Below are 27,580 nucleotides of genomic sequence, written 5' to 3' on the forward strand. Positions count from 1 at the left end.
TCAGCTGCAGAGGTCATAAGGTTAAGGGTCAACATATTGGTTCAGTTGCTATAAAGGTCACAAGGAAAGGGGTCAAACTATTGATTCAGCTTCTATGAAGGTCACAAGGTATGTGGTCAACATATTGGTTCAGCTGCTATAAAGGTCACAAGGTGAGGGGTCCAAATATTGGCTGAAGACTAAAGAAACTGAATATAGTTTAAGTAATCTAAAAGCTAACAGACTAGATATTGCTTTATATGTAAACAAAATAATAAATCTAGCTTGACAAATACATCTAAAAAATGTTTTTAGCATTATGGCTAAAATGATGAACCCATACATCAGACATTATTCATGAAAACTAACAACTTATTTCATTCAAATACACCAAGCTCATAATTCTAAACAATGTCTATACAATAGACCTAAATCTTTATTGCAAGAAGACTCCTACATTCAGGCACATTGATACAAACTGCTGCATCAGATAGGTCCATACACCATTTGTGTTATGAAATGGGTGTGACTTAGTGCTGCAACTGAAATTATCAACCTCACCCCCCCACTCCCCCAATTCCCTCCTCTAAACTTCTGGAGCCAACATGACAATGCCATGTGATGCTTAGTTCTTTGCTTAAAAAAAGTAGCCATTTTTAATTCTGTGAGCAATTAATAGTGAACTGAATCATTTTTTAATTATACTTTTATAATATCTCTGAGTTTCTTTCAGTCATTTTTACTCCGGGGTGGGGGGGGGGGGGGAGAAATCTTTATATATATATATATATATATATATATATATGTGTATATATATTGTCCATTTGAATTCAATACTCTTTTTCCACTTCATCCAGGTGGGACACAGAGTTTCTTCCAGGCATCTCTGCCCCCCCAAAAAATTTTTACCGCCCCCCCCCGAACGAAATAAAATTTATATAATTTATATAGAAAATATATACTTTTAACAGTGTCCGCCCCCCCCCCCCCCCGAAAATTTCAAGTGCCCCCCCCCCCGGAGAAAAAAGTCTGGAAGAAACACTGGTGGGACACTAGAAAAGACCCATGGGGGGGGGTCCGTTAACCCCACCCCCTCACCTCCCCAGACATGCCTGAGATTAACTCTGACAGTTACATACCATACCTCACCATATAACACTACTAATACACATAACATAAAACGATGACAATGTTTCCATATAATGCATCTTCATGGCAAGAATACTGACAGCTTGCATCACAAATGCTAATAAAATCTAAAATATCATCTTGTAAAACAAAGACATACGACTGAAAACAAGCATTAGAATTTAGAAAACATTGGGCATAAATCACTAACATCACTAAATGTCTTCAAATGCTGTGTATAATAATTCATCTGAAGGAAAAAGTAAATTTAATGTAAATTCAATAAAATACACATCAATCTCTTCTGACTCAAAAAAAAATATTTGAAAAAATTATTGTGGAGTAATAAGAACATGTTCAACTTCAGACAGTCTTACAATTGATTGACATAAGTAACTGCAGTTCAAATTGTACAAAATATTTTTTGACTAGGTTAAGTAAATACTTACAACAGAATAAAATAAAATTGAAATTGATAACATCAACTATATTGTATCAATTCATATTCTTAACACCGTGCTTTGAATAGACAATACCTTGTGTGTTAAAGGGGAATAAATGAGAAGGAATGTTTTTTATTTCGTATAAACTGACTTTAATAAACTTTTTGTAAGTAATATTTTAAGCTGAAATTAAATTGCAGAAAGTACATTAGCTTTAATTCAATAACTTTCTACACTTTCTTATTAACATATTATGATATTTCTACAGTAATTAAGGGGATATGCGCGGAAAAAAATCACAAAATTTCTTGTTTTCCGTCATGATGGGTTTCTTGCACTTTTGGATACTTTGTCCATTTTTGTATAAAGAAAATAATAACTTAAAAGAGAAAAAAATATTTTATGTGTTTGAATTACGATTTGTATGACCCTATTAATTAAAAAATAATCATTTTTTCCCAATCTTACAAGCTCTCTATGAAAAGTTTTATATCCGTCATTATATTGTTTTTGACATCATTGGAAAGCTGGATTTCTCATGTATTTAATAAACTTAATTTCCTACATCTCGGAAACACCCAACGCTTACAATCGGCTATGCAGTTTACACAGATATGGTACTTTCCTGACCTAGTTTTCGTTACTTTTGGCGGTTTTTCTCAGTTCGCAGGTTTTTAACACTAAAAAGCCTACTACTTTTTTATTTATTAAACAATGCCAACCATATTTTCAGTAAATGTTCTTGATGCAAAAATACAACTTCTGTCACGAGGGAATTGTGATTGCTTTCATAGAAAAAAATTATTTGGTAATTAATATGCACATTTTGAAACTTTTGAATACTAAAAAGGGTAAGATTTTTTTAGACATTGTAAAATTTTTACTAGTAATTATTTCAAATAGTTGTCGTGACAAAAGTTTTAATATATACTGAAATATAAGCAGTTTAAATTTGATTGCTATAGGTGCATAAATAAAAAAGCCTTAGTATTTTTAAAAGTACCGAAAAATTCAAAATGGCGGAGGTTTTTTGGGTTTCCATGACAACCAAAATTGTTTTCGACCCGTTTTTTTGCTGTTTAATACTTACTTTTATATGCCAAATATGATAAAAGTATTCAAAAGGCTCTAAATCTTAAACTGAAAAAAATAGAAAAAAACATAGCATATCCCCTTAAATTATAGAGACACCTTTCTTATCTTTTGATGTCTCAAACAAAGCAGAGTTTTTCAACAACTTATATTAAATATTTCAGAGTTGATTTTCTTTAAAATAATGTGGTAAAATTTAATAATATATGTGGAGTTATTTAAATAGGTTGTAGAAAGCTTTGAGATTTAATGTATATAAAGTGAGTTCTTTAAATTCATTTTATTAAGCTTGAGATATAATGTATATCTTTAAATAATAAATTATAAAGTTTGAGATTGAATGTAGAGCTTATTAAATAACTTTCAGTAAACTTTGAGTAATGTAGATTAAAGTGAGTTAATTATAAATTTTAATAAAGGTTGAGATTTAATTAGCTGTTTAAACAACTTTCAGTAAACTTTGAGACATTATACAGATAAAGTAAGTTAAGACATTATATAGATAAAGTAAGTTAATTGTAAATTTTACTAAAGTTTGAGATTTAATTAGTTGTGTAAAAAAACTTACAGTAATCTTTGAGATATTTTATAGATAAAGTTAATTAAATAAATAACTTTTACCACAGTTAGAGATTTAATTCATGGTTTATATAACTTTCAGTAAACTTTGAGATATTATATTGATACAGTAAGTTAATTATAAATTTTACTAAAGTTAGAGATTTAATTAGTTGTTTATATAACTTTCAGTGAACTTTGAGATATAATATAGATAAAGTTAGTAAATTAAAAAAATTTTAACTTAAGTTTGAGATTTAGTTAGTTATTTTAATAACTGTCATTAAAGTTTGATATATTATATAGATAAAGTGAATTAAATCAATAAATGTTGCTAAAGTTTGAGATTTAATTAGTAGTTTAAATAACTTTCAATAAACTATGAGATATAATTTAGACAAATACAACTGATATCTATGTCTACTTGGAACAATGATAACAGAGTTCTGACAGTCCAGACAGCTGGCGTTAGACTGTGGTCTGGTCAACGTGGGACAGGGATCCCTTGGCTGCCAGGAGGGCATCTTTGAGTAGGGCCATAAAGCGGTGGACGTCTTCGAAGCTGCAGTACATGGGGACTGGGGTGATGCGGATGACACGTGGAAGACGCTTGTCGCACTAGAAGAAAAAATGTTAATTCATTATAAAATAGGAATAACATTAACGAGATTAAGAATAATTATTATTTGATCTTATGACTACTTAATTACAAATAAAAAATTGTTTAGAAAGATTTTTTAGATAAACTGTGTATATGGATGTATATATTTAGATTTAACTGAAATGAATATTTAATGAAAATGATTAAAGAGAGAATTGTCAAGAAGAGAAACTATTGCTAATAGAGGAAACTAGTTAAATTATCTTAACTGTTAATTTATGGATTTTTATACTGCACTGAGAGTAATTTATAAAAGATACTTTGCACAAGTTACTTATTAGCAAACTTAGGTATCTGGCAAAAAATACATAGCAACCAGACTCACATCATCAACCTAACACACATCAGCAACACATTGAAAACAAAAACAACATGAACATATCTTCAGCTAAAATCAAGATCACATCACTAGTCAACACATCATGAACAATTACTTACACAATAAAAAAAACCACACGTCTTCTATATGCTTAGAATCAACTACACATCACAACAACAACACCAACTAATAACAAATAAATACATCATAAACCAATTAAACATGAAGGTACAAATAGGTATTCAAAATGAAATTTTTATAATGAAGTTTAATAAAATTTAACACTTCCACCTGATAGAGACTGTTTTCATCAGAACAGAAACACCAAATTTATTGATGTATGTCCATTTTTAAAAAAGTTATGAATTTTTTAAAACTCAAAAAATGCGTTCGCTTTTTGAATAGTAAAGGGTCTATTTGAGACCCCTACTAACTTCTACAATAACTAAGTTAGAACTCTCAAATTTCTTGCACACACAGCCAGTAATACAAATAGCAAACCCAATTTTTTTTTAAGGTAGTCAGACAGATATAAATAGAAAATTTATTCACATAAAAATGAGCCAAAGCACAATTTTACCGAAGTACGACAAGGGAGACAAAAAGTTAATTTACAGTCATTTTTAAAAAATCATAGAAAATCAACTAATTAAGCCACATTAATAATATAAATGTTCTAAGAAAGGAAATTCAAACCATGTTAATATAAAATAAGCAGGTAAAGAATTAATAAAGAAAATAATTAGCGAGACCAGATTCAGCAAGGTCAGTTTATAAAAATTAGAAATTTCATCCTTTTTCAAAAAATTATTTAAAAATATTTAAGTAAGGTATCTTAATAAATTTTACACCAACTTAAAGCACATGATGTTCTTAATATATAATAAACACAGAGACATAAAATAATCATTCTGCAAAACAATACAAGGCATCCTTCCTTAACGCCCAAAATCAAGAATTTTCATTACCTAACATCTTGCAAAAAGTGTCCTTACTTTTAAGAAAGTAATATAAATTGTGTATGAAACATGTTAGCATTACTTTGTTATAAAAAATTAAATAACTATACTATTACTTTACTTATATACTTACTAAGAAGAAATGTCATGCCTTTTAAACACTGATGAAGTAAGATAACTAATTAAACTAAAATTCTTTATAAATGATCCTAACTGTTAGCTTTGTGATGTTCATCTAGTTTTGTTACTCTGCTCCCTAATCATGACATGCTTAGCCTAAATTTACTTGTTATCAGTAAATGTATTTCTTCTAGTTAGTTATTGATCAATGTCAACTTCTGGAAATGTCTAGGTCCTAACTTATACAATTATCAGAAATCTTAGAGCAGGTTCAAAAAGACAGGTCAATATCCTGATTGGGAAAGTTCTCTATGAGTTTGGGTAGCATTGTAATTAATAGTCAATATCTTGGTTGAGTTTGTCTTCTTCTTCAAGTTCAAGGTTTGGAGTGGCATTGTAATAAATGATTGTGAACTGGCAGCACACATCAAATTATGGAATCTAGTAAGGGATCTTTCCATTGGTCCAGAGTATAGATAATGTCTGTGAATAAAAACAATTAATTAGCATTTCCAATATACTGACTTATATAGTAGGTCTGTATATCTTTATACCTACTTAGATATCAATCATGTAACATTACATCATTATAACTAATAAGCAAAGTGAAGAAAATACTAACATCTGACATATGGTTTCCTTCAAAAGTATTCAGTAGTCCTGTTGGTGCTTACACAAACAATACACATTTTTGACAGGCCTTTCAGTTTCCCCTTTCTTTTGCTAATATCTTGCTCTGTAAATAGAATAATTTTAAAAGTAAGGCTGCTCAATGCTTTTTTAGATATTAAATGTAAACACTTTAGATAGTTCTACTACTAAATATTAACATGAAAGCAATAGTGAATCTAAGTAGATCTAGAATCTAGAAACAATTTTGGGTTAAACTATTATGGAAGGGGGGGCTACATTTTATTTTAATGTTGTCAGTTCAATAAACCTAGAGATAAGAAACATTAACGATCGTAGTATTCTAAAATTTAATGTAATTACTGCAATTATATAGAATAGTTAACTATTAAACTAGGAAAAACAAAATAAACAATGCTACAATAAATTGAAAGTATGCTGTTAACCCTGCGTAATATAATAGTTGAATCCAACATTACGAGAAGGCAAAAAAAAAAAATGGCCGACAAGCGGCTTGAAATATCGACAATATATTGATAGTTTAATCGGTCGATGTTAGTAATTAATAAAATTCATGAATACAAATTAAATTCTATCACTCTTTTAAACATCTTTTTGATTTAATTGTGCATTCCTTTTTTATTTTGGCAATCGTAAATTAAATACAAAGAACTTTTAAAAAGGTCTAGATAATTTTTTGGTAAATGTTTTTTTAAGCGTGTAGCAATTACCGATAAGTGGACACTAAAATGCAAATGGTTTAAAGCAGCAGTTTATTATAAATAAAATGAATATAGCTAATAATTTATAAAGCACTTAACTTACCTAGACATTGTTTAAAATCCATGGTAATCCGCGAATATACACAAAATCCTGCTTTGAACTTGAGCCGGGTGTTCCGTGACATTACGCAAAACTAGATTTAAGCCGGCAAAAGTTAGCGCGGGTCATCACGATACGTATGCGTTCGTTTTTATTTCTGCGATCCGATACCATACATTAAGTGTTAATTAAATTATAACATTTTTATAGTAAATTGGACGCCCGATCTGAATATATAATTTTGCCGGCTGTAAAATATTTTTTTCGTGTAAAAAAATCATTTGAAACTTTTAAATCTATTATTTTTAGCATTAAATTATATTTTACAGCGGGCAAAGTCATATCATCTTAAAGGGCGTCCATTCTACTTTCTATATTAGTTTTTAGTGTAATCGTATGTATTATGGTATCGGATCTCCGAGCTTTGGCGCAACCCGACCAAATTTTTTTGCGCGCAGTACGTTTTTTTCGGCTCATTTAGAATACCTAGTACAAACCACTAGCCACATTTCACCAACACATCAAAAACCATTACCAATCACTAGCCAACATGTCATGTAACATTATAAAAAAAAATATCAAAGAAAAACAACTCGACATCACCCACTTGTCTCCTCATCTCACAAACACATCACCAACCAATACCAATGATCAACCATCATTTAATGTGACATTGTCAACAAACGACCAAAAAAATAAAAAAATAAAAACTCACCACCACCCCTCTTATCTCCACATCTCACCAAAACATCACAAACTAATACCAATTCCCAACAAATACCTCATGTGACCTTTTTAAAAAATGAACACACTCCCCTCCCCCTTTCTGACATCTCACAACATCACCAACCAACATCATATGTGACATTATCACCACACAAAAAAAAACAATTAAGTACATATCTTCTCCACATACCACAACACATCACTAAGCATCACATCATGAGCCATCAACACCAAAAAAAAGAGAAAAAACAACTGACCACCCCCGCCCCCTTTCTCCACATCTCACCAACACATCACCAACGAACATCACATGTGACATCAACCATAAACAAAAAAAAAACAACTGACCACCACCCCCCTCCTCTCCAGCTCCTTAAACAACTGCTCTATGCAGACATTAAACGCCAGTGAGAGTTGTGCCCCCCTCTGCTGGGGGTCGGCAGGTGTGAAGATATCAATGTAAATGTTGTCCCCATCAGGTGTGTCCCCCGCAGGCCGCCTGTAGTAGTGGAGGACCAAAAACTCCAGGTAGCTGGTCAGTAGGAGGGACTTTTTTCTAAGGTCCTCTACACTTGTTTTCTTAAAAACCTGGGGGAAAAGTCACTCAGCTTTAGCATAGATGCAGGACGTTTATTAGAATCTAATGACAATTTTTAAAAAAAAGCTGTTCATTAAAAAACATTATTTTGTGAAGCTAGTTTAAGCATAGCTGTAGAATGTTGATTAGAATCTATTCTCAGGTCAATTCAATAGCTGTTCCAATTTAGTTGTGGCTTTAGGTTAAATTAAATTATAAAACATTATTTTGTGAAGCTAGCTTTAGCATAGCTATAGAATGTTCATTAGAATGTAATCACAATTTAATAAAATAGCTTATCTAATTTAGTTATGCCTTCAGGTTAAATGAAATTATGAAACATTTTTTTGTGAAGCTAGCTTTAGCATAGTTGTAGAATGTTGATTAGAATCTATTCTCCAATTAATTCAATAGCTGTTCTAATTTAGATGTGGCTTTAGGTTAAATTAAATTATAAAACATTTTTTGTGAAACTAGCTTAACAATTGATGAAGAATGGTTATTTTAATCTATTCAAATTTAATTCAATAGCTGTTCTAATTTAGTTATGGCTTCAGGTTAAATTAAATTACTAAACATTATTTTGTGAAGCTAGCTTTAGCATAGCTATAGAATGTTCATTAGAATGTAATCACAATTTAATAAAATAGCTGTTCTAATATAGTTTTAGCTTCAGGTTAAATTAAATTACTAAACATTTTTTTCGTGAAGCTAGCTTTAACATAGCTGTAGAATGTTGATTAAAATCCATTCTCAATTTAATTCAAAAGCTGTTCTAAATTACGAAATATTGTTTTGTGAAGCTAGTTTTAGCATAGCTGTAGAATGTTGATTAAAATCCATTCTCAATTTAATTCAAAAGCTGTTCTAAATTACGAAATATTGTTTTGTGAAGCTAGTTTTAGCATAGCTGTAGAATGTTGATTAGAATCTATTCTCCAATTAACTCGCCAGCTGTTCCAATTTAGTTGTGGCTTGAGGTTAATTTAAATTATGAAACATTTTTTTGTGAAGCTAGTTTATGCATAGATGAATAATAGTTATTTGAACCTACTCAAATTCAATTCAATAGCTGTTCTAATTTAGTTATGGCTTCAGGTTAAATTAAATTACGAAACATTTTTTTTATGTGAAGCTAGCTTAGGAATTGATAAAGAATAGTTAATTGAATTTATTCTCAATTTAATTCAATAGCTGTTCTAATTTTGTTATGGCTTTAGGCTAAAATAAATTATGAAACTTCATTTTCTGTGAAAATAGGCTTAGCACTAATTCAGAATGTTTATTGGAATCTAGTCACAATTTAATGAAATTAATACTTTTTCCTGATCATGCCCGAGAAACAAGGGGCAGATGAAGTAGAGTTAATCTGTTTCAGAGACCTTGGTATATGAAAGGATAGTGTGATCATCATTATGCCCAGCTGCCTTTGTTTTCCCTAACATAAGTTAGGTACTGATCAAAAACTGTACAAGCAAAACTGTACAAGATCATGGGTTTATTCTTTAACTTAGTTGTATTTTATTTTTTTTCAAAACAATTGAATGCTTATTATTATAATGGTTTTTGCATTTATTTATTTTAAAAGTACTAATAGTTTCCACATAAAATTATTCACCTCAAAACTGGCTTTCAAAGGCGCACACAAAAACCCTGGTGTGTTGCTGATCCTATAGCCTCTGGCACCTGGTATAAGCTCCATTTCTGTAGACAAACAAGGGAATACATCAACCTGACAAAACTAAATTTTGTGAGGAACTGATTGTAAAAAAAAACAACAAAAAAACAATACACACTCTACTAGAAATATCTGTTCTTAAAGTGTGAGAGAAATGAAGATTAGGATGTCCCAGAAAGTTGTATGGAACCCAGAAATAGGATGGGTTAGCTGCATTTATCTGGCAAGTGCTACGCTTTATTACAACCTTGATTAAGAAACAAGCCTGTGATGAATTTCTTTTTCCAATGCATGAAAGTAATAAATAAGGAAGGACTCCAAGTCAATACAACATAACCCCCCACCCCCCCCCCCCCCCCCCCACAACAGTTTTAATTAATTAAAAGGTATATATTTGATATTCAACTTAATATTCAATTAAACTTATTTAAATTAAAAAATCTGCAAAAAAAGTTTCTACCTAAAAGTAAAGAATGCTATCTGGCAGTCAAGGGGTAACCTAAGTTGTATTTGATCATAGAGCAGATACAGACAATACCTAAGTTCAAACTTTTAATGAGCACACTATATTTGAGTATTTTCTCATAATCACTTTTAAAAAATTTCAATTAATTATAACTATTAATTCATAATTTTTGTTTTTAACTATGACTTTAGATTCTCTTCACTATTAGTACTTCCCAATATTAAAATATAAACCTCACAGCAATTTATTGTCCAGGGGGGTTTATGTTAGGGGGTTTATGACTAGATATCACAAGTAAGACCTCTACTGAGAGCAGAGAAAACCCTATAAAGACCATTTATAAGAACTCTCACAACATACCTAATTTGATAACAAGGATCAGTCCTAATATAAACTAAACCCAACCTACACAGTTCTTCACATTATCACTTCATCCTATTATTGCTGTATGGCTACCATACATATAATAAATAAATATTCACTTTCAAATTTTTTAAATCTATATCATGTCATATATAAAAAAAAAATTAAGCTGATTTTTTTACAAATAGAAAACTAACCATGCTTGTAAATAAAAATCTAGCTGGTGTCACTAAAAAAAAGTTGATGTCCCATGAATGAAAAATTCTACATGATCCCCTATCAATAAAATTCATAGCCGATGTCATATAGATAAACTACTTACTGTTGTCCATTTTAAATCTTGTGGACATGTCGTGCCCCCACCAGCCCAGCAGCTTAGGGAAGTTGTTGGAGCGGAACTTTTCATGGATGAACAAACCTGCCAGGCCTCCAGCACTGGCGTTAAGGTACTGTTGGATTAGACGTGTAAAAACGTGAGGTCATTGCTCAGGTCAAGGTCAATGCTTTTTATGTTTGGATAAGGTATGTTGGGCCTACATTGGCGAGGTTTAGGTTCTGTTAGTATGGTCATGTTTTCATTAGTTGATTAGTGAGGTAAACTTTTTCATTCGTGAGGTCAACTTTTTAATCAGGTCAATTATGTATGCTGGTGAGCAGTGTTTCTTCCAGACTTTTTTCTCCAGGGGGGCACTTGAAATTTTCGGGGGGGCGGTAGACTTTCTTCGGGGGGGCGGACACTGTTAAAAGTATATATTCTCTATATAAATTATATAAATTTCATTTCGTTCGGGGGGGGGGGGCGAAGAGATGCCTGGAAGAAACTCTGCTGGTGAGGTTAAGTTTTTGTCAATGAGGTCAAATACACTGAATAGATCATTTTATCAATCAGTTCTGATAGATATAATAAAAAGTCAGCTTTCTTAATCAGATAAACTGTTTATCGGTTGATAAAATGTTGATGTTGCATTAGTGAAAGACAATTTTTTTTTATCGCTGAGAGCAAATTTTTAAAACAATAAGATCAATATTTTTAGAAAAGTGAGAACAACATTTTTTGGTAGGCAGGTATTTGTCAACTCAAATGTATTTGTAAAGAGTCATGTCACCTTTCTAAAACAGTGGAGTCAACTTTTTTTTTTTACCAGATCAGAAAGTTATATGCGGGATGTGAATCAATATGCCCCAGTGATATTAAAGCTGTTTATTGACATGTATATTAGTAGTCAAACTTTAATAACACTGAGATTAAATTTGATTTAGAGCAAGCTCAAGCTGGTAGATTATGGTTTGACTACATAAAGTTACATGTTCATGCAAGACATTTTTCCTTTGAAAACATTCATACATCATTTGCCTATTTTTTTAACCCATATATCGTTTTGTTATAAATAAAGTGTACAAAGTACATTTTTTAGCGCAATTTCCATTCTGGAGAATTGCGTTTATTAACTCGTCATTTCTGGGAATGGATGGATGGATGAATGAATAAATGGATGAATGTGTATCCGGGCTTTAAGTCGTATCTCCTCCTCAACGAAGCAATATCGATGACTAGTTCCAAAAGCAATTATGTTAAGCAAGTTACGAGAATGAGCATAGGCCATAAAAATTCCGGGTTTCTTTCATGTATTTCCCGTAAAAGCCAAACAACCTCGAAAAAATGCAGTTTTTGGCCCATATCTCGGCAACCAGACCACTTAGCGACTTGAAACATGTACCAATCGATTCCTGCCCTAATTTAGAACAATATTGCCGAAGAAAGTTTTCAAAAATATCCTCTCGTTCGGTCACAAATTTTAAAATTACATAAACACCTACAAACCGATCGCTCTTCTAGCTTGAACGCACCCAATCATTATACGTCAGAGCTATTTTTAGATAACATAAGGAAATTGCGCATAAATGTCACTAGACTTTTTTAATTAACTTGCGCGCCTACTGAACGTGATGGCGCAGCCATGGAACGTGATGACGCATCTATTGAACGTGATGACGCGTGTGGTGTGGTTGTATATACATGCCGGAAGTAGAGATCTATCATCTTAATGATTATCATGTTGATAATCAAGTTCAACTAACCAATGGTTTTAATAACCCTGCTCTTGATTTCAAGGTGCTTAGTTTAGTTAGTAGTTAGGTTTATTTAATAAAAAACGTTTTAATAACTAACCAATGGTTTTACTAACCCTGCTCTTGATTTACGCTACGACAGAGCTATTTTTAGATAACATAAGGAAATTGCGCTAAAATTGTCACTAGACTTTTTAATTAACTTGTTTACTCTACATTTAAATAGTAAGTAAGTAAAGTACTCTTTTGATTCTGATAGTCCATGGGAAGTAGAGATCACCTGTTTTAGAATAGGTTGGGATATTGCAGTCAGTGTTATTTCCCTAACATGAGCTGGGTTGTCATCTAAGGCACTCAAGCCTAGGGTCCAAATGCAGGACTATTGGGTTAGCAGTTGTACACTCTGCCATCCAACCACATCATCCCATTAAATAAATGAAGATGTACTCTACTATCAACATGATGGAACACAAGTTCTCATCAACACAAAGAAGTGAAGAAATGTGTTCATGAAAACTTTTGATACCTTATATGTGCACCAGCAGGCAAAGTCTATGTCCCAGTCGTGTAGGTATAGGGGAACATTACCAACTGCATGAGCCATATCCCATCCCACATAACAGCCCTGCAATATAGGATATAAACAATGAATCATGGGGGCATACATACAACATAGAACAATAACACATTAGATGTAACTATGAATTGAGAACACAAAAATATGGAGCATAAATAGGAAATAAGAGAAATAACATAATGGGGTTTAAATAAAACTTAAGAAAAAAGAAATAAGGGGTATAAATAGAAAATTAGAAATATAAAATGTAAATATAATTAAAGAACAATGAAATATGAAACCTAATAGAATATCGATATAAAGATCTTAGACATGATATAGCCCTAAACTACATGATATAATAGGACATAAAATAGGGAAATATAGAAAATAAATATGAAATAACAAAGGTCATTAATAGGACATGGGGAAACTAAAATGCAGGACAGTAGCAGCCACATGATGTGATCATACTTGAAACATTATCACATCATGATTCACATACAGATCATAATGGTAAATAATATAAAATATACACAAAATAAGCCAAAATAACATTACTTAATATGTATTCCATGCATATTTATAGCAATATGCTGCCTTTTCTAACAAAACAAAATACATATTTCATGCATGAATTTGAATATTTATGTGATATCTGATTACATCATAAGACAGACTCTTTTGATAACATGCCTGTCTGCTATCATAAATGTTGATGTGGGTAATTCTAGAGGAATCATATTGTTATCTTTGTATTATCTTCATACGCAGTCGTAAAATTTGAAATATGTTTTGAGCAAATGTCACATTTTTACATAGCATTCCATTATTATCTGTAAACCTGTTTCAAAATTATGCAGATGAAGTAGAGTTCACGTGTCTTTGAATCCCTGTGAAAATGATTGCTTGGTGAGGATGTTGCCTTGCTAACTTTACTTTCCCCTACAGAAATCAAGTACCCAACAGAGCTGAGTACACCCTGGGGGAGGGGATGGGGTGTTCCTAAAAGCAATGAGCTTGATTGTTGTTAGTCATTGGTTGTCCTAAGTGATGTATTGTCCTAAAATGATGTGGTGTGTCCTACATTGTCAGATATATTGTTGGTATTTTAAAAAAAAAATTATACTATTGCAAAAATAACAGCCAAAGGTCTATTTTTAAAACTTTAACTAATCAAATTCCCAACCACTGGACTATATAATATTACTATAGAATAGCCAACCCTGTATGCACATTAGGATCTATACTCAAGACCTTTAGGTAACTAATTAAATACTCTACCACTAGACCATACCATTACCTTAGCATAACCAGTTTTTGTAATGGTCTGTATACTACACCAGGATCTATACTCAAGTCTTTTAGGTAACTTATCATCTACTCTACCACTAGACCATACCATTACCTTAGCATGACCAGCCTTTGTAATGATCTGTATACTACACCAGGATCTAAACTCAAGACATTTAGGTAACTAATCATCTACTCTACCACTAGACCATACCATTATCTTAGCATGTCCAGCCTATGTAATGGCCTGTATACTACACCAGGATCTAAACTCAAGACATTTAGGTAACTAATCATCTACTTTACCACTAGACCATACCATTACCTTAGCATGTCCACCCTTTGTAATGGCCTGTATACTACACCAGGATCTATACTCAAGACATTTAGGTTACTAATCATCTACTCTACCACTAGACCATACAATTACCTTAGCATGACCAGCCTTTGTAATGGTCTGTATACTACACCAGGATCTATACTCATGTCTTTTGGGTAACTTATCATATACTCTACCACTAGACCATACCATTACCTTAGCATGACCAGCCTTTGTTATGGTTTGTATACTAAACAAGGATCTATACTCTACCACTAGACCATACCATTACCTTAGCATGACCAGCCTTTGTAATGATCTGTATACTACACCAGGATCTAAACTCAAGACATTTAGGTAACTAATCATCTACTCTACCACTAGACCATACCATTACCTTAGCATGTCCAGCCTTTGTAATGGCCTGTATACTACACCAGGATCTAAACTCAAGACATTTAGGTAACTAATCATATACTCTACCACTAGACCATACCATTACCTTAGCATGTCCAGCCTTTGTAATGGTCTGTATACTACACCAGGATCTATACTCATGTCTTTTGGGTAACTTATCATATACTCTACCACTAGACCATACCATTACCTTAGCATGACCAGCCTTTGTTATGGTTTGTATACTAAACAAGGATCTATACTCAAGTCTTTGGGGTAACTTATCATATACTCTACCATTAGACCATACAATTACCTTAGCATGACCAGCCTTTGTAATGGTCTGTATATCAAACAGCTGGCCTGTGTAGTACTGTACACCAGCAAAGCAAACAACAGCAATTTTATCTCCTTCCTTCTCAATGACTTCCAGAATATCTTCAGTACGTAGTGTGAACTCTCCCTGCAAGATAAACAATATGGTCAATCAGAATATCTTCAGTACGTAGTGTGAACTCTCCCTATGAGATAAACATTATGGTCAATCAGAATATCTTCAGTGCGTAGAGTGAACTCTAACTGAAAGATAAACATTATGGTCAAGGTAAAGAAGTGCAATGGAAAGGTGAACAATGGAAAACAGGGTAACAGAAAACTGCATTTTTATTTTCTAAAAAAGAGCATTTATAGACATTGACAAGAATGACTATATTTATATATACTGTAGCATGATAGAGCATATTTCCATGAAATATGACAAAATTAAAGTGTATTAGTTTAATTATTTGTGCATTTATCTGCTACGCAGTTTTACAATAGCGCATTTTTCTGGGAACCAAATATTGTACATCAGTCATGTTATTAAAACAAACGTATTTTTACTAATGAAATAAGAACAAAATGAGAACAAAAAAGATACAAACTTGAATTTTATATTTGTCTAAAAATTAGGAAAAAAAAATTGATGGTAACTAATCTAAATAAGGGGACGGCGTGGTCTAGCGGTAGAGAGCTGGACTGCTTACCCGTAAGTCTCGAGTTCAAGTCAGTAGGCCGTCCCTGAGTCCATCCGACTCTGATGGGCACCTAACTCATGTTAGAGAAAGTAAAGGTGGCTGGGCATAGCGCTGACCACACTATCTCTTCATATGCCGAGGTCACAGAAACAAGTGAACTCTACTTCACTTACACCACCGACCATCAGGTTTGAAAGGGAACTTTACTTTACTTACTAATCTAAATAAAAACTTTGTAAATTTTATAGTACTTTACCTGTCGTGGCTCTACACAAATCATAACATCGTTAGGGTTGTAGCCATGGAGCATAGACTGGCTTTCAAAGGCATACTGAAACACATGAATTAATTAATTAGTCATTGTTTATGTCTAATTAATTAAACATTGTCTACTTGTGTGTAATTAATTAGTCAATGTCTGCGTGTACAAAATTAATCCCTGTGTGTAATTAATTAGGTAATAGGGCTATATGTGTGTAATTAATTAATCACTGACTACTTGTAAGCAATTATTAGTCAACGTGATTGTGAAACTAATTTATCACTGTTAATTATTTAATGTATGTAATTAATCACTGCCCATTTGTGTGTAATTATTTAGTCGATATCTGTGTACATAATTAATCAATGTGTGTAATTAATTAAGTAATAGGGCTATATGTGTGTAATTAATTAATCACTGACTACTTGTAAGCAATATTAGTCAATGTCAGTGTGAAACTAATTTCTCTCTGTGAGTAGTTAACTACTTAATGTATGTAATTAATTAATCACTGCCTATTTGTGTGTAATTAACTAGTCAATATCAGTGTGTAATTAATTGTTTACTGATTATCTGTGTGTAATATATTGTTTACTGTACATGAGAGTACTTAATTATTCAGCAGCTGTAGCTAATTAGATACTAGGCTCTGTATTAGAGTGTAATTAATTAGTTAGTCTGTGTGTCTCTCATTTAGGATAATGTGCAATATGCTACCGCTATAACCGACTAGTGCGCATACACTAAATGTTACCGGTAGATGACTGCAAGATACATACATAATTAATCTGTACTTAATTTTATAAAATAAAAGATCAATAAATGCTAACTAAAGCACATGCATAAAGCAAACTAATGAAATAAAACGTGTTTGAAACAGCTAAATACATACATGATCAGATGGGAAGGCCTTGCTCTCACATAAAATTTTATACCTGTCTTTTGTTGGACGATAGAAAGATATCTGCACAAAATAATGAGTTTAAAACAAGTCAGATACTAACTTTTTTATGGATGTAGTTTTTTTAATCACATAAGCAACTAAAATGTGAATTATTTTTTTGCTATGCTTGTTGTATGTCTTGACCGAAAAGAAAAACTTGCCAAGAGTAGATGTAAGTTGACAGTTAAACCATTCATCAATGCAACTTCTTCACGGTTACATCCTGGAGATTAAATGGAACTTAAGAGTTTTAAACACTACATTAAACAGTATCAGAAATAAAACGTACATACAAAAAGAAAATAATGTGTTTACAGAATAACTCAATAAATAAAACCAAAGTAAAATAGTATTTTTTATCTTTATAAAATTAATTTTAAGAAATGTCAAGTTGCTTATACCCTGAAGATAAAATGGAACATAACTGTCTTAAATACTACATTATACAGTATAAAAAATTAAACGTACATATGAAAAGAAAATAATGTGATTACAAATAAAGCAAGCAACAGGAAAACACTATAAATATAACAAAAGTTTAAACAGTATTTTGGATTTATATAAAATTAATTTTAATAAATGTCAGGCTTTATTTATAAACAAGATGATCAAATCAATATCGCCGATCATAATTTTAGACTGTGGGATAGCGTGGCTTATTGCTAGAGCTCTAGACTGCTAACACTAAAGTCTCAAATTCTAATCCGGGTTCAAGTAGTAAAACATCCTTGAATCCGCCAAGCTCTGATGGGTACATAACCCACATTAGGGAAAAAAAGGCAGTTGGGCATACTGCTGACCACACTATCACTTCATAAGTCGAGGTCACAAAATAATAATCATTAAAAAAGTTTTAAAAAACCCACGTTTTCTGATTGAACTAAAAAGTAGAAAATAAATACTATACATCACAATAATGCAAGCGATCACTCTACTATAAGCTATCAAAAACGTGGTTCGCCGAAGTAAAAGTTATATTACTATTGATTAGATAATACTATTGACTTTTATTAGGGAGCTTGTAGAGAGTCAACAGTATTAGAAACTGTAAGAAAATCACGGCGCCCCACGTTTTTGATAGCTTATAGTAGAGTGATCGCTTGCATTATTGTGATGTATAGTATTTATTTTCTACTTTTTAGTTCAATCAGAAAACGTGGGTTTTTTAAAACTTTTTTAATGATTATTATTTTCTACTTTTTAGTGTTTGTCTGTTTGTTTGCATGTAAATCTTGCTATCGATTTTATCTTTTCACTTTTTTTTTTTGGGTAAACGAAGACAACTCGTAAAAAGACAACTCGTAAAAAACACGTTGTGTGAATACGTTACTGACTAGAACACATAGATTTGAACCCGTGTCGAGTGGGATAGCAATCGTGTGCCCAACCACTCGACCATATCGTCTCCCCCATACTGGCCACCAGTTGTTACGTTATGGTTGTTTGTACACAAACACAGCGTGACAACTACTCAGTAAGCAAAAAGAGGGGGAGTGCCGAACCTTGTTTTCATCAAATTACAGTTACTGGGTAATGTCCCTTTTCCCCCACGTTTTTTGGTACAATTATATAGCGGTTTAAAATGATCAATAAAATGTTTCCATGGATTAATTTAGTAATAAAAACAATAGAATATTCAATTGTCATCCAAAACAAAGCTTCCCTGAAAATTTCAGCGCGCTAGCTAACTGGGAAGTGCCAGAAATTTCGATCGCAAGATTGGATTGGAAAGACAAACACAGAAACACACAGAGAAAGCAAGTTAAAGAAAACGTGGGAAAAAAGAGACAAATTCTACTTCACCTGCGTCATGGACCGTAAGATTCGAAAAGGGAACTTTAATTACTATAATTTGATACTACAAAAATAAAGCCATGTATTGTATGACAAAATTAGTCTACAATAAACATAACAAAACATATTATAGCTCAACTTGAACTCATACAAATGGCACAAAGAAAACATATTCATTTGCCAAAAAGCTCTCAAGTACTAAAGTAAGACAAAACAATGATACCAACCAACAATTTTTAGATTACAAAAGATGACAAAACAAATGTCACTAACCAACAATTTCAGATGATAAACCAAATGAAACTAACTAACAATTTTTAGATTACAAAAGAAATGTCATCAACCATAAGTTTTGATGATAAACCAACTGAAACTAGCCAACAATTTCAGATGATACACCAAATGAAACTAATCAACAATTTCAAATGATAAACCAAATGAAACTAACCAACAATTTTAGCCATGTCCTCCTCCAACAGCTCATCACACCAGGCCCAGGGCAGATCCCCATTTGTATGGCCTTGTACACCTCTGAGAAAGTATCATAGTAGTAATAGTATGGCATTCAAATAGGATCAAATGAAAGATTTACTTAAAAGTTCTGGGCATACTCTAATAGTTTAGCATTGTAGGATAATGAAGTAATAATTTAGGGCAGGTCCTTAATGTGGCTTGTATCATCTGTAAGAATTATGGCAAGCCCAGTTGGATCAAATTAAAACTATAAAGTAATTCAGGTTAGTCAGTAGGATAAATTTTTTATTTTTATTTTTTTTAAATACCAGAAGAAGTGTACATTGGACACAAATCTTTGCTCATAGTGAATGAAGATACAGTAAACAGAGACTACATAACTATTGTACTACTACTAAATCTAGTCAACTAACTGATAGTTTTTCCACTAAACTAAACTGTCTATGAGAACTACCACGAACCATTTTTTTGCACATTAATTGCAGTAACCTTCACTGTTTGTGTTCATTCTCTACTTCAGCCACATTTTTACAGTGAAACAACCATACCAATTTTTAATGAGATTAACATTACAGCAAAAAAAAAAAAAAAAAATAGCAACAAGCTACCAGAAAAAAAAAATCTAGAATCACAGAAAAATTAAAGGCTAGGGCTTGTTATAATAACTAGGCCTATACCTGTATATTACAAAACACCAATGCCTTATTAATTATTCTTTTTAATCAATAATTTTTCAATAAGTTAAATGATTAATCACTGTTGATGACTTTTCCCAATACATAACCCAAATCCTAACTGTAACCTTAAAATAAAAAAATCTTTTCTTTGTTAAGAACTTAAAATTACTTGTCTACTATATCAAGAGTACATTTAAGCTGGAAGTACTTGTCTACTATATCAAGGGTACATTAAAGCTGGAAGTACTTGTCTACTATATCAAGGGGATGTTAAAGCTGGAAGTACTTGTCTACTATATCAAGGGGATTTTAAAGCTGGAAGTACTCTTCTACTATATCAAGGGAATGTTAAAGCTGGAAGTACTTGTCTACTATATCAAGGGAATGTTAAAGCTGGAAGTACTTGTCTACTATATCAAGGGGATGTTAAAGCTGGAAGTACTTGTCTACTATATCAAGGGAATGTTAAAGCTGGAAGTACTTGTCTACTATATCAAGGGAATGTTAAAGCTGGAAGTACTTGTCTACTATATCAAGGGAATGTTAAAGCTGGAAGTACTTGTCTACTATATCAAGGGGATGTTAAAGCTGGAAGTACTTGTCTACTAGATCAAGGGAATGTTAAAGCTGGAAGTACTTGTCTACTATATCAAGGGTAGGTTAAAGCTCGAAGTACTCGTCTACTATATCAAGGGGATTTTAAAGTTAAAGCTGGAAGTACTTTTCTACTACATCAAGGGGATGTTAAAGCTTAAAGTACTTGTCTACTATATCAAGGGAATGTTAAAGCTGGAAGTACTTGTCTACTATATCAAGGGGATTTTAAAGTTAAAGCTGGAAGTACTTGTCTACTATATCAAGGGAATGTTAAAGCTGGAAGTACTTGTCTACTATATCAAGGGGATTTTAAAGTTAAAGCTGGAAGTACTTTTCTACTACATCAAGGGGATGTTAAAGCTTAAAGTACTTGTCTACTATATCAAGGGAATGTTAAAGCTGGAAGTACTTGTCTACTATATCAAGGGGATTTTAAAGTTAAAGCTGGAAGTACTTGTCTACTATATCAAGGGGATTTTAAAGTTAAAGCTGGAAGTACTCTTCTACTACATCAAGGGGATTTTAAAGTTAAAGCTGGAAGTACTTTTCTACTACATCAAGGGGATGTTAAAGCTTAAAGTACTTGTCTACTATATCAAGGGAATGTTAAAGCTGGAAGTACTTGTCTACTATATCAAGGGGATTTTAAAGTTAAAGCTGGAAGTACTTGTCTACTATATCAAGGGGATTTTAAAGTTAAAGCTGGAAGTACTTTTCTACTACATCAAGGGGATGTTAAAGCTTAAAGTACTTGTCTACTATATCAAGGGAATGTTAAAGCTGGAAGTACTTGTCTACTATATCAAGGGGATTTTAAAGTTAAAGCTGGAAGTACTTTTCTACTACATCAAGGGGATGTTAAAGCTTAAAGTACTTGTCTACTATATCAAGGGAATGTTAAAGCTGGAAGTACTTGTCTACTATATCAAGGGGATTTTAAAGTTAAAGCTGGAAGTACTTTTCTACTATATCAAGGGAATGTTAAAGCTGGAAGTACTTGTCTACTATATCAAGGGAATGTTAAAGCTGGAAGTACTTGTCTACTATATCAAGGGGATTTTAAAGCTGAAAGTACTTGTCTACTATATCAAGGGGATGTTAAAGCTGGAAGTACTCTTCTACTACATCAAGGGTATGTTAAAGCTTCGGCTGAGTGATATGTTGTGAACTGTACAGCCTATTATCAAATTGAAACCTATGAATACAAAAACTATCTCCATTGTAACACCTTGCTACTTATATTGGTTAATTAGGTCAATTGTATTATACTGAAACAATACTCTCAGGTTTAAAGTCTAATAATTAAGTCTCATGGTTAATTAAATATGCAACAGCTGTTTCGGAAACTGATTTTCATATATACGAGTGTTTAGTATGGAGATAAAATATTAAATTAGGTTTCTGATCTGTTTGTGTATGCCCTAACCAGGATAAGTGAGTGTGGGTGGATTACCGCATTCTCTCTTCATATACCCGAGTTGCCAGAAAGATGCTGAGTGCTCTATGGTTAACCTGAAGGGAACAGGTTCAATTCCCATCAGGATGTCTCTCAAACACCTCAAGAGTGTAGGCCATATTTAGCTCTTGTCAGGGAATGTAAAGGCATCAGGGCATATTGCCGGCCACACATTCCATTTATGTGTTCTGGCCATACAGACAGAAAACTCTACTTCATCGGCAGTATATGGATGATAGGGTGTATATATGAAAGGATGCTTTCCTTTTTTTTCTTCAAAAGGGTGCTTTTCTGTACAATACTTAATTTATATGTTAATTGACACAATTAAATTTGCAATAGTTAATTAGGAAATTAATAAGCAAATCAACTGTAATCCTAGCTAATCTCAGCTCAAAACCCAAGTAATTTACTTTATACCTAATTAAAATAAAGGCATTTATACTTTTATATAAGGGTAAGATTTACATATGTCATGTCATATTTGGCACAATTGTCTAATAGACCACTGGATGATTGTGCATTGAAAATCTGAGCATAATGCATGGATCCCTAAGTTGAGAAGAGCCAGATGTTTCTCATGTATCAGGCCCCCCCCTTTCTCCACACAGCTGATGGACCCAGGGGATAGGGTGTTACCTATACAGCTTGGATGGGTATCTGTCCACAGTTGACAAGCCTCATGTGTTTGAGGGTTCAAAATATGGAACACTTCACACACCGTAATTTAAGTAACAAAATCTACATTGAAAACAATAAATATCACTCACAGACTGGCCCATTTATCCACCTCAATGTTCATATACTCCTTTGTTTTCTTGGGGCAAAGTCCCAGGGAGTTACCACAGAAATACACACAATCTTCAGATGGGTCCACAATCTTTGGATCAGCTGGAATGAATTTATAATTGTTTAAAACACCTTCATTTAGAAAGGAACATACATACATATTCAATCGAGTAATCTTACTATATAATAAAAATGATACTTATAATCATCTGGATAAGCCTAGCTTATTAATCTACTTTGTATAAGTCAATGTATGCAAATGATTAGTTAATTAAATATATCTCACACTTTAAGTTTTATGTTTTGCTGCAATCAATACACTGCTAATTAAAAATGTGTTAATTACAATTAAGTAGATGATAAAACATAATACTAGTATTTAATAAAGAGAGGACAGTATCTAATACTTTAATCCCAATTTTATAATTAATTTACTAAATGACCGTCTCCCGAAATGACAAAAATTGTGTTATCACTCACTGTTTAAAATATCACCCATCTTGGGATAGTGGAATTCATCTCGGAGGTGTCTCAATGGATCTTTTTCATCCATTAACTTGGCGAATTTTAAGTCCAGAATATCCAGGTCATTGTCCTCTGCTATCTGTTTCAGCTCATTCAGGGGGTGATTTTGAATCAAACCGTTTTGTACTGATTCACAACTCATTGTGGTATAGCTCAAAACTTTGTGATTTTCAGTTCAACTTTGTTAGCTGTAAAACAAACACAAAAATATTTTAATGATGTGTATTACCATTATATACCAATCTCTATTGAGATCAAATTAAATTCAATGGTAACTTTTTAGCCTGCATGCTAAATTCCCATGGTTTAAACGTATTAGCTTTACAGTAATTTAAAATGTTGGTACACATCTAAGGGAAAGTAGTTGAAACTTTGGCTTGCTATGAGGGATTTATACATAGGCTGATGTAGACTTTTGTGAGGGTTTGTTAAACAGAAAAAAAAAAGCATATATATATAGGAGGGTGGGGGGACGTTAAACCTCTTTTTAAATCCTGATATTTCCCCATGGCTATACAAATATTCATAAAAACAGTTTTCATGCAAATAGAATGGCATAACAATTGCAAATATTTATTAAAGATTTTTTTAACTGTTTACAAATAAAAGATCTCTATACTCTATTTAGTGATTTATTTTTTTACTAACAAGAATAGATCTAAATCTAGACTCTAGCAAGGAAGTCCTACAGAGATAGAGTTTGTGGTATTAAGATAGGATCCGATATATTTATGTTAACTTTTTAGTTAGCCAGGGGAACATATTACTGTCACTTAAAATACATTTACCACACAACTGAAATAATTGGGATTGTTCACAAAGACTGGTTAACTCTATCAGTTTCACAACCCATTATTAAATTAGTGGTAGGCTGAACCAATATCCAGCAACGGTAGTATTTTTATATTTTATACCCATTGGTACTTGTTTGCTTAACCAGTGGTACGCTTTGGACCCCTAAGTCCTAAGTGGGTAATTAGTAGCATTTTGTAAATTTTTGTCTTAATGGGCATGACTGAGTTGAGAATTCTTCATAATTATTGTTGACCTGGATAAAAAATAAATTTTAGTACTAGATTCTAGAAATCTATGTACTAATGTCTTTAGGCTACATAAAACTTAAAATGGTAATCTAGCATTTTTAGGTGCTTAAAATCGGCCGAGGCTAGTAATGAGAAAAAAAGTTGTCTCATTGTTGAGACTTTAATAAACGTATATTGTGATATATTTGTGTTAAATATTAGGCATTAGGTATAGATAACTGAATAATAAACCAAAATCAATGGCTAAATATATCAATTTAGCTTAGTGCAGAAATTAACTTTAAACAGCTGTGTTTGCGAGCGAGATTTGCTATATAAACTGTAAATTAGAGTGGTTTCCCCTGAATCTCGCACTATAATTTTACAAAAAAAAACTTAAACAAGGTGGCTGCTAAAGTAAATGAGCTTGGTTCCATCTGATGAAAACAACGCTAGTCTTTATTTATTACTGAAAAGTTTTAATACAATTGTTTAAAAACAGGTAAAGATCTAGAATCTACATGCATGAAACTTTGAAACATTTTTGTAACTATCACAAATTATAATAAATCCTCCTGCCTCCTAAAAATGTGAAATAATTACTTAACTTTAATTTAATGAGTCACCTTTTTTCACATTACTAGTCGAAGCCGATTTTACGTAGCCTACCTACCTACCTAGAATAGATCTAAGTATTCTAAGTTCTAAATAAAACGATAGATGTCAGATGATTACCGACAGCAGACTGAAATAGAGAAATCTAGTCAACAATCAGTACACTAGAGATCTAGATCTAGACTCGGTAATCTATCGTTTTGGGTACGTAAAATCGCCCGCGATTTGTAATGTGAAAAACAGGTGACTTCTTAAATTTTAATAATTATTTCACATTTTGAGGAGGATTTATGTTTTAAAAAATTCAAAAATGTTTCCTTGATTCATTTATGTACCTGTTTTTAAAAAATTGAATTAAAACTTTTCCGTAATAAATGAAGACTAGCGATGTTTCCAACAGATGCAACCATGCTCATTTACTATAGCAGCCATCTTGTCTAAGTTTTATTTTTATAAGCTTTTAGCGCCAGATTCAGGGGGAAGCCACTCTATTTTACAAATGGCTGCTGTTTATAATAGTTTATATAGCAAATCTTGCTCTCAGACACTGCTGTTTAAAGTTAATTTCTGGCCTATATCGATATATTTAGCCATTGATTTAGGTTTATTATTCATTTATCTATAATATTTGACACAAAAGTATGACAATATACTTCTATTAAAGCCTTGACAATGAGGTAACGTTTTCGTACATAAATAGCCGCGGGCGATTTTACGTACCCAAAACGATAGATTACCCTAGACTCTAGTACTAGATTCTAGATCTAGATCTACATCTAGATCTAGATCTAGTCTAGAATTATAGATCAAAGTAGATCTAGAGATCTAGATCTACCAGTTTAAGTAGGCCTACAGTCTTATTTATTATTTATTTTTTCTCTACTCACAAACTTTGTCACTCTGTCTGCAGTCTGCAGTGTTAATTTTTTTTTTTTTTTTTTGTGAGATTCTAGAACTAGACAAGATCTAGAATCTAGTAGAATCTAGATCTAGATGTAGCAGATGTAGATCTTGGAGTGTAGTCTTACAGAGATATGACCTCCTAGATCTAGAAAAGTTATCTAAATCTAAGGAACAGCTTTGTTTTCTTGAAAAGTCATGGTATTCCTTACGACGCCTTACGTGTATAGTAGATCTAGATCTATAAGTGCATAAAAAGCGAAAGATTTTTTTTAGTGTATCACTCTGTTTACATCTCTTGTTTTCGAAAAAAGAGAAGGGGATTTTTCTGACGTTTGTTTTCTTTGATTTAGGCCTAAAAAGCGAAACATTCAAAGTGCAAGCTATCGATATTAAACATTCGCTTTTTTCTTTTACAATCTGTGATTAAGCCAAATAATAATTAGATTCAAAAGTTAGTAAACTAATATTGTATCTAAAAACATTCTTATTACATTTCTAGGCTATCAGTTAGATATATATTTTTTTTTTCAAAACTAAGACGGCACGAATTAGATGCAGGCAAATAATACAAAGTATAATTTATTTGTAAAATATAGGCCTATAGGATAGGCCCATATAATTATACAGCCTAAACGTTTGTTATATAAAACCACAACATCACATCAACTGTTAACGTAGTCTTCAATAATTCTTAAAGTAAAGTTTTAGTTCAATAAATTTGGGCTTACTAAAACTAAGTGTAATATACGTTTGTCATTACTACATTTTTTAATTTACCTGAGTAATGTCCTGCTTCACTTGTGTAAGTTAAACACAAACCGACACAGGTATTTAAAGCAACACATGGATGCAGCTTCGCATCAACAATCTGTGGTAAGAGCGGTTCTCAAAACCGGGAGTAGGGTTATCTTAGGCTACGTCAAGCGAATAAAAGGGCCCGGTCTAAATGGCCTCCGACAAAACGGGAGAATAAGGGTTCAATTGAACATCTGGGTGAGGTGGTTTTGAACCTTTCGGAGGGTGGGGGTGGTGGACAGAGATGAAGTATTTTTTATTTGTGTGTGTGTGGGGGGGGGGGGTCGTCTGCCCCCCGGATAACTTTTTACCAATTTACCCGATCAACTGCCCCCCCCCCCCCCCCCACCTCCTTGCCATTTCCCCAATTTTTGCTATTTTGTGAATCGAACATTCCCCACACCCCCCACAAAATTAAATAATTTAGAAGTGGAAATTTCGTAGTGAGGAGAGGGTTAGTTTCCGTGAAGCTTAATGTAACTTAGTTGGGTTATTTTAAAGCGGTAACATTCATCACTTTGCAAACCATTTAACAGTATTTAGCAATGGTATTAATA

General features: G+C 32.5%; 1 protein-coding gene across 4 annotated transcripts; it reads right to left on the reverse strand.

Moving 5' to 3' along the window:
• Positions 1 to 1,014: 1,014 nt before the first annotated feature.
• LOC131950902 (kynureninase) lies at positions 1,015 to 27,090 on the reverse strand. 4 transcript variants are annotated; one of them, XM_059313107.1, is made up of 13 exons: positions 27,006 to 27,090; positions 23,644 to 23,876; positions 23,145 to 23,265; positions 19,619 to 19,701; positions 17,538 to 17,599; positions 17,326 to 17,397; positions 16,428 to 16,502; positions 15,472 to 15,618; positions 13,118 to 13,216; positions 10,844 to 10,970; positions 9,633 to 9,718; positions 7,786 to 8,025; positions 1,015 to 3,818 (listed from the first exon to the last, which is right to left on the reverse strand). In XM_059313107.1, exons 2-13 carry the CDS (start codon positions 23,828 to 23,830, stop codon positions 3,669 to 3,671), a joined length of 1,449 nt encoding a protein of 482 aa, XP_059169090.1. In that variant the 5' UTR covers positions 23,831 to 23,876; positions 27,006 to 27,090; the 3' UTR covers positions 1,015 to 3,668. The 4 variants fall into 4 exon arrangements, with proteins under 4 accessions (XP_059169090.1, XP_059169088.1, XP_059169087.1 ...); XM_059313105.1 differs by lacking the exon at positions 27,006 to 27,090 and adding an exon at positions 26,354 to 26,501; XM_059313104.1 differs by lacking the exon at positions 27,006 to 27,090 and adding an exon at positions 26,213 to 26,501.
• Between the last annotated feature and the right edge of the window lie 490 nt (positions 27,091 to 27,580).

This window comes from Physella acuta, unplaced genomic scaffold, assembly GCF_028476545.2.
Source record: "Physella acuta isolate Inbredline_101_S28 unplaced genomic scaffold, ASM2847654v3 ptg000786l, whole genome shotgun sequence".
In the NCBI taxonomy this organism is placed as follows: domain Eukaryota; kingdom Metazoa; phylum Mollusca; class Gastropoda; family Physidae; genus Physella; species Physella acuta.

Excerpts from the sequence above, each read along its gene's own strand:
- LOC131950902 (XM_059313107.1), bottom strand. The coding sequence starts at position 23,830 with ATGAGTTGTGAATCAGTACAAAACGGTTTGATTCAAAATCACCCCCTG. Across the intron at positions 17,600-19,618 it reads GGACATGGCTAAAATTGTTG|GATGTAACCGTGAAGAAGTT; the intron begins GTTAGTTTCATT and ends TTTAATCTCCAG. Across the intron at positions 15,619-16,427 it reads TTTGTGTAGAGCCACGACAG|GGAGAGTTCACACTACGTAC; the intron begins GTAAAGTACTAT and ends TTTATCTTGCAG.